Raw genomic sequence first — 15764 nt, forward strand, 5'->3', positions numbered from 1 at the left:
AGCTGGGTTTGGCTCTGTCCTTTCTGTGCTCTCAGGGGCCTCTGTGTCCTTGGAGGAGGCGACCCTGTTGTCTGAAGCTGGGCTGGACGGTGATCTTGTAGGATCAGGAATGGAGGTGGACAAGAACAGAGGAACGCTGGTGGGGGTCATGAGGTCTCCTGGTGGGCTGGTGTCAGGAGAGGAGAAGTGATGCTCAGCGTTGGACACAGTCAGAACCTGGCTTGTTCCCTCCTTAGAATCTGGCTTCCCAGGCATTTTGGAAGACGTCTTGCTTGATATTGAGGCTGTTCCTCCTGGAGCACTTGAGCCAGGATCCAGCGTGGTCACTGCTGTCCACATGGACACCGGGGCAGAAGCGAGGGCGGGAGTCAAACCTACAGCTGTTCCAGACGGAGCTGTGGCTGCTGTAGGTAGGGGTGTTGTATCCTGGCCGGTCCTTGTGTCGCTGTCACCTGTGTGTGTGATCTCAGTGGAAGGTGTAGTCTCCTCAGGGGTTGGGCCAGCTGTGGCTTCTAGGGTGGGTGTGTCTGAAGATGTTTCTCCAGGTGATGCTGTTTCAGTGAAGCTTGTGCTTGGCTCAGTGGACTCAGAAACCACCCAGTTACTAGGGGAGGTGTGGATAGGGCCTGTCTCAATGGTGAATGTTTCCTCTGTAGGACTTGTCTCTGCCCCCCAGGTGGACTGGGGTTCAGCTGAGGGTTCACTTGTACCTGCGCTGGCCCACATTTCTTCTGATGAGGTGCTGGAATCTAGTGTCCTGGAGATGGCAGAGCTCTCAAGGGCAGTTGTGCTGGGGCTGTACCCATTAGCAGTGGTGTCAGGACTCCTGATCTCCCCTGCTGTGTGTGATGGAGAGACCACAGTAGAACTTTCTTCCTGGCTAACAGTGCTCAAATCTGAGGTGTTAGAGGTGATATCCCAACTGTTTCTTCTTTCAGTAACAGAGGTCTCAGGTGGAGCTATAGAGGCACTCAAAGTTGCCTTAGTCTCATTTTCAGCCATTGTTGGATGATTGGTGGTGTTTTTTGGGACAAAGATGGCAGAAGGAGATGTGGGTGTCACTCCTGAAACACTGGTAAGGTTGATCTTCCCAGCACTCCTTTGTTCTCCAGAAGTTAAAGCACTGGTTTTGCTGATGTTGGTTGATTCTGTGGCTCCTGTGGGTCTAGAATTCCCTGGTGTGATGTGGGTGTTGCTGCCTGGTGTTGTCAAGGACTGGGTAGACGTCGTTGATGCAGTGGGGCCTGTGGGTTCAATTAGGGATGGGTCATTGTTATGTCTTGGTGTTCAAGAAGTTTAAGACTAGTCTTCTGGACCTTCCCTGGTAGCTCAGTGGTAAAGAATCCACCTGCCAGTGCAGGGGACACGGGTTTGATCCTCGGTTCTGGAAAGATCCCACATGCCGAGGGGCAACTAAGCCCGTGTGCTACAACTACTGAGCCCGTGTTCTAGAACCCATGTTCCACAGTGAGAAGCCCGAGCACAGCAAAGAAGAGTAGCCCCACTTTCTGCAACTAGAGAAAGCCCTCAGACAGCAGAAAGGATCCAGCCAAAAATGAATAAATAAAAATTTAAAAGAAAAACAATAGTCCTCTGAGTGGAGTTGGCTGCTACAGACCTACTTTGCTTTGCATGCGTGCTCAGTCATATGAGACTCTGTGACCCCATGGACTGTAGCCCTCCAGGCTCCTCTATCCATGGGATCTTCCAGGCAAGAATACTGGAATGAGTTGCCATTTCCTCCTCCAAGGAATCTTCCCAACCCAGGGATAGAACCCAGGTCTCCCACACTGCAGGTGGATTCTTTACCACTGTGCCATCTGGGAAGCCTACTACTGAGCTCCTGCAGTTTTATTTTCTGGTGTGAGATTTAGGTAGAATCTCTGGGCTCTGTTGGACAAAGCTGGGTCTGTATGAACCGTTATATAGTGGAGGCTGGAGGAAACATGGGCAACTCTTCTGATCGAGAATACATAAATTTGGGTGGAATGAACTGGGAGGTTGAGATTGGCATATATACTCTACTACGTATAAAACAGATGACTAATAAGAACCTACATATAGGCCAGGGAACCCTACTCAGGCTCTGTGGTGACCTAAATGGGAAAGAAATCCAAAAAGAGGGGCTATATCCATGATTTGTAGCCTCTGATCTGTTCTGGACTATCTTCGATTGGTTTGTGTGCTGTTGTGTGAAAAATATCTGATGATATGGTTAGATCTCAGCTTCCCTGTTGGTGCAGTGGTAAAGAACCCACCTGCCAATGTAGGAAACACAGGTTTGATTCCTGGGTCAGAAAGATCCCCCCGGAGGAGGAAATGGCAACCCACTCCAGTATTCTTGGCCTGGGAGAATCCCCATGGACAGAGGAGCCTGGCAGGCTACACGGTCCATGCGGGTCTTGAAAAGGTCAAACACGACTGAGTGACTAAACAAAAAATATACGTACATATATGCATAGCTGATGCACGTTGCTGTAGAGAAGAAACTAACATAAATTGTAATGCAGCTATACTGCAATAAGAATTTTTAAAAGAAATGTAAATTTGGGCAGGAGAAACAGGAGGGTGTTGCAACCACAGAAAGTTCTTGAAGATGAAAAGCTAACCATTTCTCAGTTCCCTTTCTGAAATCTTTCAATGGATCCTCACTGCCTATAGGATAGAGTTCCTTAGCGTGTCAGGGTCCTTAATGATCCATCCCCTTGTGTCTCTAAAATGATGCTTCTCAACCCGTTGTGATTGTTCTTCCAGCACCTTTAGTTGTCACAGCTAGTGATCTTCTACTTCCATCTAGTGGTCAGAAGCTAGGGATGCTTCTAACAACGGTAATGCATAGCCCACCCCCTCCCCTGCAAAGAATTACCTGGCCTTGACTGAACTGAACTGAACTGAATTTCAACAGTGCGGTCCCTGGTGGCTTAGAGGTAAAGAATCTGCCTGCCAGTGCAGGAGATTCAGGAGACACGGATCCAACCCATGGGTTGTTAAGATACTCTGGACAATGGCTTGGCAATCCATTCCAGTATTCGTGCCTGGAGAATCCCATGGACAGAGGAGCCTGGTGGGCTACAGTCCATGGGGGGGGGGGGGGGGCTCACAAAGAGTTGGACACAATTGAGTGACAAAACGACAACAACACAATAGCGCCGAGGGCGAGACTCTGCTCTGTCCTTATATCCCACAGAATCCATCCTCTCGTCTTCTTTAAACCACAGCTGCGTTCTCACAGTTCCCCAGCCCAACAGCATAATCCTTCACTCATCTTTTCAATGATCGCCATGCCCTTTACACAAATGAACACCTATTCATTAATTCAGCTTCTGTTATTGTATTCACTCTTCTCTCCTTACTGAATTGTCTTTTTTTCCCTTTCTTTCTTTTTTTTTTTATTGGCCTCACCTGCAGCTTGTGGGATCTCAGTTCTCCAACTAGGAATGGAACCCATGCCCCCTGCATGGAAAGGAGTTGGAAGTGTGGAGTCTTCACCACTGTTATTATTGTTGTGTCTTGACTCTTTTGCAACCCTATGGACTGTAGCCCATGAGGCTCCTCTGTCCATGGGATTTCCCAGACAAGAGTACTATAACTGATTTAACTTTTATGCCGAGTACATCATGCAAAATGCTGGCCTAGATGACTCACGAGGTAGAATCAAGATTCCTGGGAGAAATATCAACAACCTCAGATATGCAGATGATACCACTCTAATGGAAGAAAACTAAGAGGAACCAAAGAGCCTCTTGATGAGGATGAAAGAGGAGAGTGAAAAGCTGGCTTAAAACTCAACATTCAGAAAACTAAGATCATGGCATCTGGTCCCATCACTTCATGGCAAATAGATGGGGAAAAAATGGAAACAGTGACAGACTTTATTTTCTTTGGCTCCAAAATCACTGCAGTTGGTGACTCCAGCCAAGAAATTAAAATATGCTTGTTCCTTGGAAGAAAAGCTATGATAAACCTAGATAGTGTATTAAAAAAGAGACATCACTTTGCTAACAGAGGTCCGCATAGTCAAAGCTATGGTTTTTTCCAATAGTCATGTACAGGTGTGAGAATTGGACCATAAAGAAGGCTGAGTTGGATCATAAAGAAATGATGCTTTTGAACCGTGGTGCTGGAGAAGAGTCTTGAGAGTTCCTTAGACAGCAAAGAGATCAAACCAGTCAATCCTAAAGGAAAACCAGCCCTGAATACTCATTGAAAGGACTGATGCTGAAGCTGAAGCTCCAATACTTTGGCCACCTGATGGACTCACTGGAAAAGACCTTGATGCTGGGAAAGATAGAGGGCAGGAGGAGAAGAGGGCAACAGAGGATGAGATGTTTGGATGGTATCACCGACTCAACAGACATGAGTTTGAGTAAACTCGGGGAGATGGTGATGGACAAGGAAGCTGGGTTTGCAAAGAGTTGGACACAACTTTGTGACTGAGCAACACATAACTGATTCACTTTGCTGCGCACCTGAAACTAACACAACATTGTACAGGGTTGGCCAAAAAGTTCATCTGGTTTTTCTGTAACATCTCATGGAAAAATCTTTACAAACTTGAGGGCAACCCAGTAAATCAACTACATGTGTGCTTAGTTGCTCAGTTGTGTCCGACTCTTTTTGACCCCATGGACTGGAGCCCTCCAGGTTCCTCTGTCCATGGGCTTTTTCAGGGAAGAATACTGGAGTGGGTTACCATGCATCAACTATACTCCAATAAATTTTTTTTTTTTTAAAGAAACAGTTCTGTCTCTGAAGCATCCTCCAAAGTTCATGTCCCAGATGAGCCATGCTTTCGGAGACACAACTGTGAAGAAAACAGGGCCTCAAAAAAATTGGTTGAACATTGTCCCCAAGGATGTGCCCAAAGCAAGACTCATGACAGGACTGGGGACCGAACCCTGGCTGAAGAAGAGGTATTTGTGGGTACCACCTGACACAAACCCAGAGGCTTCTTCAGAAGGCCCTGCAGCAACAGAGAAAGGGGTGCGGAGGGAGAGGTGGCAAGCTGAAGGCTTCTGGAAGAGTCTGGGGAGAGCTCAGCACTGGGCTCGTCCTGGGGCGCTCAGAGGAGCCGCAACTGACGGAGAGATGCTTTGTGTGTCTTCCTGTCAGTCGGGTCCTGCTTTGGACAGAGAAGATGAACTAGCAACCCCTTAGGCTATCAGGACCGCTGTCATGACCGGGGAATGAGGCTGCAGACCAGTAATCTCAGCAAGTGAGATTTTTTTGCCTTTATTATTCATGCGACAAATATTTCCTGCATACCTACTATTTTCAGGTACTGTGACAGGCTGCATTTGGCAATGCCTGGAGACACTTTGGGGATTCCCAGGTGGCTTCCCGGAGCAACTCAGCAGTACGGAATCTGCCTGCCAGTACAAGAGACACAGGAGACTTGGCTTCCATCTCTGGGTCGGGCAGATCCCTGGGAGAAAGTAATGGCAACCCGCTCCAGTATTCTTGCCTGGGAAATCCAATGGGCAGAGGAGCCTGGCGGGCCACAGTCGCAAAGTATCAGACATGACTGAGCACGTACTCATGGAGCATTTTTGGTTGTCATGACTCGAGCATTGGTTGCTATTGGCATCTTGTGGGTAGAGACCAGGGATGCTGATTAATATCTTCCAATGCACAGGACAGTGCTCCCACCACAAAGAATGATCCAGACTCAGATATACTGACCTCTGTGCCCAATTGAGAGACTGTTCCAGTGTGCTTGGTCTAAGCTTATTGCTGTTGCATAGAAAAAGCAGATAGGAACCCAATTTAGTGGGTTGTCAACAGCACCAATAATGTAAGAGGATAACAGAATAAGGCATCAGGGCACACTGGGTGCAGCAGGGGTAAATGATTTTACAAAAGTATTTTTAGATACACACACCTAAGCACAGAGCTGGTCACAATGTAAAATGCATTTCTGTTTCATTCCCTCATAGCTCAGTTGGTAAAGAATCTGCCTGCAATGCAGGAGTTAAAGTGAATCTCTCAGTCATGTCTAGCTCTTTGAGATCCCATGGACTATACAGTCCGTGGAATTCTCCAGGCCAGAATACTGGAGTGGGTAGTCATTCCCTTCTCCAGAGGATCTTCCCAACCCAGGAATAAAACCTAGGTTTCCTGCATTGTGGGTGGATTCTTTACCAGCTGAGCCACAAGGGAAGCAATGCAGGAGACCCCGGTTTGATTCCTGGGTTGGGAAGATCCACTGGAGAAGGGATTAGGCTACCCACTCCAGTATTCTTGGGCTTCCCTTGTGGCTTAGCTGAGCCAAACCTCCTGTGCTATACGGCAGCTTTCTAGCTCATAGCACACTAGCTAGCTATTTACACATGGTGGTATATATGTGGGTGTAGGCATACATGCTAAGTCGCTTCAGTAGTGTCCAACTCTGCGACCCCATGGACTGTAGCCCGCCAAGCTCCTCTGTCCATGGGGATTCTCCAGGCAAAACTACTGGAGTGGGTTGCCATGCCCTCTTCCAGAAGATCTTCCTGATCCAGGGATCAAACCCAGGTCTCATGTCTTCTGCATGGGCAGGCAGGTTCTTTACCACTAGTGCCACCTGGGAAGCCCTAGTGTATATATGTCAGTTCTAATCTCTCAGTTCATCCCCCCTTCCCTCCCCCCCACAATCTCCATGTCTGCTTCCCTATTCCTGCCCTGCAAATAGATTCCTCACATTTTTTTTAAGATTCTACATATACGCATTAATATACAATATTTGTTTTTCTCTCTCTGACAGTTCACTCTGTCCTGCTGACTCTAGGTCCATCCACATCCCTACAGATGTATTTCTTATTATGAATCCCAGTCAAAAACTCTGCCAGATGTTCCCGCATCAGCTCATCCTCTGCTATCTAGCTCTGCCTGGCTTCCTTCCCCATCCCATCTCTTCTCTCACACTGGTGTCACTGGGAAGGGAGCTGGTTGTCAGCATCACTGGGCATTTACAGAGCCAGGCTGCCTGGAAGAGAGGTCCAGCTCTCCCACGGACCAGTGGCATGACCTTGGGCAAGTCACATAAACTAACAAGGCCTCCATTTCAGTTTCCTTATCTGCTATGTGGAAGTGATAAGGTTACATACTTCATCAGACCACTAAGAGGATTAAATGAATTAATCTATGTGAAGGGCTTAAAATAGTGTCTGGGACTTCCCTGGTGATCCAGTGGTTAAGACTCTGCCTGCCAATGCCTGGGACACGGGTTCAATCTCTGGTCGGGGAGGATTCCATATACCGTTGGGCAACTAAACCTGTGTGCCGGACTACTGAGCCCACCCATCCCAGAGCTCGTGCTCCACAACAAGAGAAGCCACTGCAGTGAAGCCCAGGCACCACAACTAGAGAGTAGCTCCCGCCTGCTGCAACCAGAGAAAGACTGTGCCCAGCTTTAAATAAATGCATTTATTCAATAAATAAAGTAAAAAATCCCATTGTCTGGCATATATTGCTTTTGATTGTTGTATGAGTATAATTTGTCAAAATTCACCAAAGACAGTGGACTGGATGTGAATTAAAATTTAAAGACATAAGCCATTAAAAAATGAAGTGGATGAAACTGGAGCCTATTATACAGAGTGAAGTAAGCCAGAAAGAAAAACACCAATACAGTATACTAATGCATATATATGGAATTTAGAAAGATGGTAATGATAACCCTGTATGTGAGACAGCAAAAGAGACACATATGTATAGAACAGTCTTTTGGACTCTGTGGGAGAAGGAGAGGGTGAGATGATTTGGGAGAATGGCATTGAAACATGTATAATATCATATATGAAACGAATTGCCAGTCCAGGTTCAATGCATAATACAGGATGCTCAGGGCTGGTGCACTGGGATGACCCAGAGGGATGGTACAGGGAGGAAGGAGGGAGGGGGGTTCAGGATGGGGAACACGTGTATACCTTTATACGGAACACGTGTATACGGATTCATGTCGATGTGTGGCAAAACCAATACAATACTGTAAAGTAATTAACCTCCAATTAAAATAATAAATTTATATTTAAAAAAATAAAAAATAAAATATATTAAGATAAAAAATAAACAAAAAAGAAAACATAAAATAGAATAGAATAATAAAAATAATTGAAAAATATTATTATTACCTTGGCTCATTTTAGCATAGCACTGAATGCTGTTATTATTATTATTATTATTAGTTGGAAGGAGGATGTAAATGGGATCAGAGTTCTGTTAGGGAGTGGGTCAGAACCAGAGAAGTGGGAATCAGAATAGGAATCAATGATGGGGGCCTTCCCATCAATGATGGGTTGTCTGGGGATTAGGAATTCGCCTGTCAATGCACGGGACACGGGCGAGGAAGCTCCCACACGCCTCAGAAAAACTAAGCCCATGTGTCACAACCACTGAAGCCCGCACATTTAGAGCCCATACTCTGCAACAAGAGAAGACACCGCAATGAGAAGCCCGAGCACCTCAACTGAAGAAAGCCCTTGAGCAGCAACAAAGACCCAGTGCAGCCAAAAATAAATAAATAAATTTAAAAAAAAAGAATCAGTGATGGGGAGCAGGGGTCAGATTCACTGTATCTTGTTGCTTAGTTGCTAAGTCATGTCTAACTCTGGGACCCCATGGACTGCAGCGTGCCAGGCTTCCCTGTCCCTCATCATCTCCTGGAGCTTGCTCAAACTTATGTCCATTGAGTCAGTGATGCCCTCCAACCATCTCATCCTCTGTCGCCCTCTTTTCCTCCTGCCCTCAATCTTTCCCAGCATCAGGGTCTTTTCCAATAATATGTCTCTTCGCATCAGATGGCCAAAGCATTGGAACTTCAGCGTCAGCACCAGTCTTTCCAATGAATATTCAGTACTGATATCCTTTAGGATGGACTGGTTTGATCTCCTTGCTGTCCAACGGACTCTCAAGAGTCTTCTCTGGCACCACGTTTCAAAAGCATGCATTCTTTGGTGCTCAGCCTTCTTTATGGCCCAGCTCTCTTGGGGAGTCCCAAAACTGGGTGCCCAAAGGACTGCTGTCCCAGAACAGATATTGCAAGCGGCTGGTTGGTCCAATGGAGATGAATGAGACTGGTCAGGATGGGTAGGGGACAGCCAGGCAGGATGCCCTGCTCAACTTCAGTGTCAGTCCCTTTGACTATTGAGAGGTCTGCCTCCACACATGTATGGGGCCGCACCAGCCAGGGCAGCTCCTGGGATGTCTCCTCCCAGGCAAGGACCCAAGGTGGGGGCACAAGGAGATGAAGCCCAGCCCGAACAGCAGAGGAAATGCCAAACCCAGCTCTACCCTCAGGATGGGCGTCAGGTAGTGGACTGAGTCCCTTGGTCCTACCTTGCCTTGCTGGCCTACCCTGTACCCCCGCAAGGGACTGCTGGTTGGGTAGGGGTCCTTTGGGGGTTTCAGCGCCAACTGAAGTCCTACCTTCCCTGGGAGGAGAGATCTAAGGGCTCCTCCCCGTCCCTGAGAAAAGTGAGGACATGCTGTCAGAAGAGAAAGAAGAGGGCCCATCAGGGCTTCCGTGGTGGCTCAGTGGTAAAGAATCCACCTGCCAGTGTCAGGGACACAGTTTCAATCCCTGATCCCCAGGCCGGGGAGCAACTCAGCCTGGCACCACAGCCACTGACCCTGTGCTCTAGAGCCCAGGAGCCATAACTGCCAAAGCCCATGCTCCCTACAGCTCGTGCTCCACAGCAAGAGAAGGCACTTCAATGAGAAGTCTGCACACCACAACCAGAGAAAAGCTCTCGCAGCAACGAAGACCCAGCATAGGAAAAATAAAGAAATAATTTGCTTTAAAAAAAAAAAAAAAAAGAGGACAGTACCCCTCATAAGAAAAAAGAGCTTGTTTTGCTCTCTCCCTGTCTCACACACACTGTCTCACCTACATATGCACACTTACACAAGTGCACACACACAGCCAGAACTCAAGCCCTGGTGTCCTGGATTTCAAGCTGGTCCTGCCCCACTCACTCCACAGAGCCTCAGTTTCCCCATTTTTACAGCACAAATAACATCAGAGCCCACCTGCCTCTGGGTTGCACAGGGTTTTTCTGGGATGCATTTGTTCATTGACTCACAGGAGGCTTCCCCTCACCCTACCCTACTGACGAGAGCAATCCACCCCAACACACTCCAGCACCCTAGATTCTCTGTCCAAAATCTCTTCTCCTTATCACCATTTTAATACTTATGTGCGCCTAATTGCGCAGTCATGTCCAACTCTTTGCCATCCTTTGGACGGTAGGCTTCCAGGCTCTTCAGTCCATGGGATTCTCCAGGCAAGAAAACTGGGGTGGGTTGCCATTTCCTTCTCCAGGGGATCTTCCTGACCCAGGAATCAAATCCTTGTCTCCTGTTTGTCCTGCATTGCAGGAGGATTCTTTACTCACTGAGCCATCAGGGAAGACCCTCTTAATACTTAAATGCATAATTCATTTACTGTTCATACGGGTTTTGATCTGTCTCCCCTGCCAGAATGTCAGCTCGGCAGGGATCTTTGTGTTGCTCACAGCTGTATCCTCATCACCAGAACAGTGCCTGGGACACAGTAGGTGCTCAAGAAATGTCACTGAACAAATGAATGGCTGAATGAATCGCTGTGTAAGAGTGTTGAGTAAAGAGGTGAGGACCTCCCCAATAGGGTGAAGATGCTCAGGGACCCTTAATGTGAGGGAAAGGGAGACCTTTTCGACTGAGGAGAATGAAGACCCCCCTCTCCGGGGGAGAGTGAGGACATCCCTAGAAACCAGACATGAAAGAGAAGGGTGAAAACTCCATCCAGGTGGGCTGGTGGGATGTAAAGTTGTTGTTTTTTAGTCACTAAGTTGTGTCCGACTCTTTGTGACCCCATGGACTGTAGCCCACCAGCCTCCTCTGTCCATGGGATTTCTCAAGCAAGAATACTGGAGTGGGTTGCCATGCCCTCCTTCAGGGGAACTTGCCAACCCAGTTATCGGACCCACATCTGTTGCATCTCCTGCATTGGCAGGTGGATTCTTTCCCATCGTGCCACCCGGGAAGCCAGGATACTGGCCCCTAGACAGCTGAGGTGCATGTGAAAGGAACAATCTCAGTGAATCAGACTCTCGCATTTTCCCACACGTAGAAAGGCACTCAATTCCTTAACTTGGGCTATCTGGTTTTCCTCCTGTATTTCTTTCTTTTGTTTGGCTGTCCCTTGCAGCATGTGGGATCCTACTTCCCTGACCAGGGATGGATGGAACCCAGACCCCCTACACTGGGAGTGTGGAGTCTCAGGTACTGCACCACCAGAGACCCTGGTTTTCTTTAATTAACAATCATCTTTCGATGTTCAGGCTACCTGCCCTTTGTTGCAAAACTTTTATATAACCTGGCTCCTCCCCTTGCCTCCTCGGAGCAGTTCTCTCAGTGTTACTTGAGATGCTGCCTCCTTGGCTTGAAGTCCTAAAAATTTCCACCAAATAAAATATAAATTTTTTACGTTGACAGAGGGGTGATGAAGGGCAGTTGCTGTCTACCCTGGGGGATGGGGATACCCAAGGGCCAGGAAACAGCCAAGAGAGGAGAAACACTCCTCAACCCTCAGTCTTTTCCAGGCAGAGGGTGAAGTACAGGGCTTAGGAATCATCCAGAAATGGGAGTTTAGATCCCTTCCCTCACTTGTTAAAAAATTTTTTTTAACCTGATGCAAAGAGCCAACTCATTGGAAAGACCCAGATCCTGGAAAATATTGAGGGTAATAGGAGAAGGGAGTGGCAGGGAACAGATGGTTAGATAGCATCATCGACTCAGCGGACATGAACGGAGCAGACTCTGGAAGCTGTGAAGGACAGGGACGCCTGGTGTGCTGCAGTCCACGGGGTCACAAAGGGTTGGACACGACTTAGTGACAGAATAACAATAAAAAAGTGGCTTTACCACACCATGCTAGTCACCACTGTGCAGCAAGATGAGTCAGCTACACACATACATAGGTGGCATGCATGCTAAGTCACTTCAGTTGCGTCTGACTCTTAGCGACCCCAGGGAGGTTCCTCTGTCCAGGGGATTCTCCAGGAAGGAATACTGGAGTGGATTGCCATTCCCTTCTCCAGGGGATCTTTTGGACCCAGGGATCAAATCTAGGTCTCCTGGGTTTCCTGCATTGGCAGGCGGGTTCTTTACCACCAGCGGCACCTGGGAAGCCCATACATATACATATATCCCCTCTGTTTTTGGATATCCTTCCCATTTAGGTCACCACAGAGCACTGAGTGCTTGCTGTGTGACCTTAAAACAAAGAGCTCAATCTCTCTGAGCCTGTTTTCTCTTCCATAAAATGGGAGGCAATGTACCCCTACTCTCACCCATGCAAGCTCAATCCAGAGAATGCGCGTGAAAGCCCTGGCCCACGGTAGGCCCACAATAGAAAATGATGATTACTGTGGTCCTCTGGGATCTTATCAGGTTTCAGCCACACGGTCAAGGAGGGGGAAAGTACAGCATGCAGATGCAGAAGAAGATTCACAGGATGGGGTCTAGGGTGGAGGGAGAGGTGAGAGGGGAGTGGATCTCCACCAGCTCTGGAATTTTTAAAATTACCCTTTAGGGAGATAGAAACTCAGGGAGGTTAGGCATCACCCCCAAGGACACACAGCCTGTCAACGTTGGATTTACATTTTTTTTAGTCTCTGCCCAGGAATCAAGGGAGTCTTTTCCAGAATTAAAGTGAAGAGTCCTGAAAGGTGTCTGAATTGACCTGCCAGGGGAACCCCTCCCCAACAGGCTTCCTATTTACTGTGGAATTGATGGGCAACTGGGGAGGGATGTCAACACTTAGTCCAGGCAACCAGCCCTCCTTGGGGTGGGAGCAAGAGCCCGTTCCATTCACACGGCCCTCGGCATCTGACTCTGAGGAAGCCTCGGGGTCAAAAGCAGTTAAACAGCCTCTGTTTGTGGTGACGTGCTTTGGGGACAGCTCAGGGGGACACGCCCCATCAGAGGTGGTGGAATTGTCCGGTACAAACCCGCCCACCATTCAAGCCATTGTGTGGGTGCCTTTCAGTGGCGTCCAACCGCAAAGCTTTTCCGGGGCCCAGAGCTGTCCTGAGTGACTCAGGGCTGGGGGCTGGGGTGCCCTCTCCACCTGTTCCAGGAGCTGCAGAGAGTGAGGCTTGAGTTGGGGAGGGACTAGGAGGTGGCCCACCCACCCTTGGCTTCAGTGTCCGTGGCCTGAGCCCCTGAGAATGGGGGAAAAAGGATGCCCTCACCCTCTAGAAGCTTCAGGCTCTAGAAGCTTCTGTTTTGCAGCCAAGCATTAAGGACAGTCCTTTCTCCTGCGCGGAGTAAATTAACAGATATTTAAGCACCCGGCACAGTGCAGGAGACGTGGGTTTGATTCCTGGGTTGGGAAGATCTCCTGAAGAAAAAAATGGCAAACCACTCCAATATTCTTGCCTGGTAAATTCCATGGACAGTGGGGCCTCGTGGGCTGTAGTCCGTGGGGTCACAAAAGAATCAGACACGACTTAGTGATTAACAAACAACCACAGTGTAGAGGGCTTCCCTGGTGGCTAGACAATAAAGAATCTGCCTACAATGCAGGAGACCTGGGTTCCATCCCTGGGTTGGGAAGACACCCGGAGAAGGGAATGGCAACCCACTCCAGTATCCTTGCCTGGAGAATTTGGACACCAGAGTGGTTTGGCTGGAGAGCCCTAATTTCCTGCCGAAGGGGTAAAACAGTGTGGGGGTCTAGAAGCCCTGGAGCCACACATGGAGAGTCTTGGACCTTCTTTTGGTAGAGAAGAGAATCTGATTCCTCTCCGCAATACCAAGCTGGAGTCCCACCTCTTCCTGAGGCCAGTGGGCTTTCTCTGGTTAGCCAGGCCCAAGCTGACCCCCCAAATGACTAACAGGCCTGTGAGGTCCCCCTTGGGGTCCAAGAACACACCTTCCTTAATCCTCACAAGCTGCCTTTCTGCTTCCACCCGCCCCTCAGCATCCCCTGACTGTGCAACCCAAATTCGCTCACATCATATCAAAGGACCCAAATACAGCTTCCTGTCTCCTGGCCTTTGCCCCCTCGGTTCTCCCTTCCAGGAGTGTCCTTTTCCTTCTTCCACTGACCTTGTCTGTAGAAATTCCAGCCAATCCAATACTGCCCTGCAGTTTTGGGGAATCTGCCCCTTCTTTGCACCCCTAAGGTGGCAAAGCTCTTGCTCAACTTTGTGCCAAGAAAGACTGGGCACCCCTCTGTCTTGCCCACCAGCCTGGAGTTCCTGCAAGCCTGGGGCTGTGACTTGCTCATTTCCTATCTGAGAGCTCAGCACAGGTACTGAAATCAGAGGTGTCAATAAAACAACAACAACAAAAAACCCCAAAATTGGAACTTCCTTGGCTGCCCAGTGCTTAAGATTCCAGGTTCCCAATGCAGGGGGGACGGGTTTGATCCCTGATCGGGGAACTAAGATCCCCAAATACTATGTGGCTCTGTCAGAAAATATAAAATAAAATAAAACTCATCATAAAAAAAGAACCAAAAACCCAGATGGATAACCAACTACTGTACAGCACACAGAACTCTACTCTATATTCTGTGATAACCTTTATGAGAAAAATCTTAAAAAAGGTGGAATATATGTACATAAATTACTGAATCAGTTTGCGATACACCGGACACTAACACATCATTGCAAATCAACTATCTGCTTAGTCATTCGGTCACGTCTGACTCTTTGGGACCCCATAGACTGCAGCCAACAAGGCTCCTCTGTCCATGGAGATTCTCCAGGCAAGAATACTGAAGTGGGTTGCCATGCCCTGTTCCAGGGGATCATCCCAACCCAGGGACTGAACCCAGGTCTGCCACTTTGCAGGCAGATTCTTCACCGTCTGAGCCACCAGGGAAGCCTGTCAATCAACTATACTCCAATTAAAAAAAAAAAAAAAAGCCCTAGGAAATGTATGTGTCAGTGAGCCAGTGAAAGGAGGAATGCTTGGCCATCTCTAATCCTGCAATTTTTAATTTCCACTGTAGCCATTCTGTGATGTCTCCTCCAGTCAGTATGGAAAACCAGCCCCACCTGGCTGACTGTGATAGAGGCCTTTGCCAAAAAAAGCAGAAGCCCTCTGGACTGCCCCCGAGGGGGTTCGGGAGGCCTGAGGCACCTGTCACATCTGCCCCTCTCTCCTCCAGGTATGTATCTGCCTCCTCCACTGACCCCAACCCAGCCCGGCTTACCTGGCCAGCAGGTGAGAAAGAAGCTCAGGGTCAGAGCCACCAGGTGCCCTCGCCGATGGCACCCCGGGTATGCAGGGTCTTTCCTGCCCATGCTCCTGCCCACTCTCCTGCCCACCTGCCTGGGCAGTGCTCCTCACACCCTGAACGAGCCCCAGTGACTGAACCCAGCCCAGCCCGGCCGGGCTCCTGGGAGGGTGGTGAGGACACGCCTTGCTGAACTTCCCAAGAGGGGCAGGGCTTGCCCTAGGGGGAAGCAGTGGTTCTGTGGCTGGCAAAGGTCAGCTGGCTTTATTCAGCGCCCTTGTGATGACTAATGCCTGCAGACTGATACTGATACTGTCCAGGGCCCTGTGGGGCTCCTGGGCACAAGCCCTTTCTGTGTCCCACACCTCCATTTCTTTGATTATAGGAAACAAACCTTCATTCAGCTTCTAAGACCTTCTCTGAGTTCCAAGGGGCAGATTCAACCAGTTGTTAATTAGGGAAGGGATGGGGTGTAAGACCAGGGAGAAACTAACAGTCAAGAGCAGCCTTGGGGCAAGGTCCTGATTCCTCATCAATGGATACACACATCTTT

The 15764-nt window shown here is 48.6% G+C and overlaps 1 protein-coding gene across 1 annotated transcript in view; it reads right to left on the reverse strand.

Moving 5' to 3' along the window:
- The window catches only part of MUC16 (mucin 16, cell surface associated), a 113524-nt gene extending 98246 nt beyond the window's left edge, over positions 1–15278 (reverse strand). The window contains exon 1 of the mRNA XM_069590304.1: positions 15188–15278. Coding sequence (XP_069446405.1) covers positions 15188–15278 — 91 coding nt within the window. The remainder of the gene's footprint in view (positions 1–15187) is intronic.
- Positions 15279–15764: the final 486 nt, after the last annotated feature.

The sequence above is a fragment of the Ovis canadensis genome, chromosome 5, assembly GCF_042477335.2.
Source record: "Ovis canadensis isolate MfBH-ARS-UI-01 breed Bighorn chromosome 5, ARS-UI_OviCan_v2, whole genome shotgun sequence".
Lineage (NCBI taxonomy): Eukaryota > Metazoa > Chordata > Mammalia > Artiodactyla > Bovidae > Ovis > Ovis canadensis.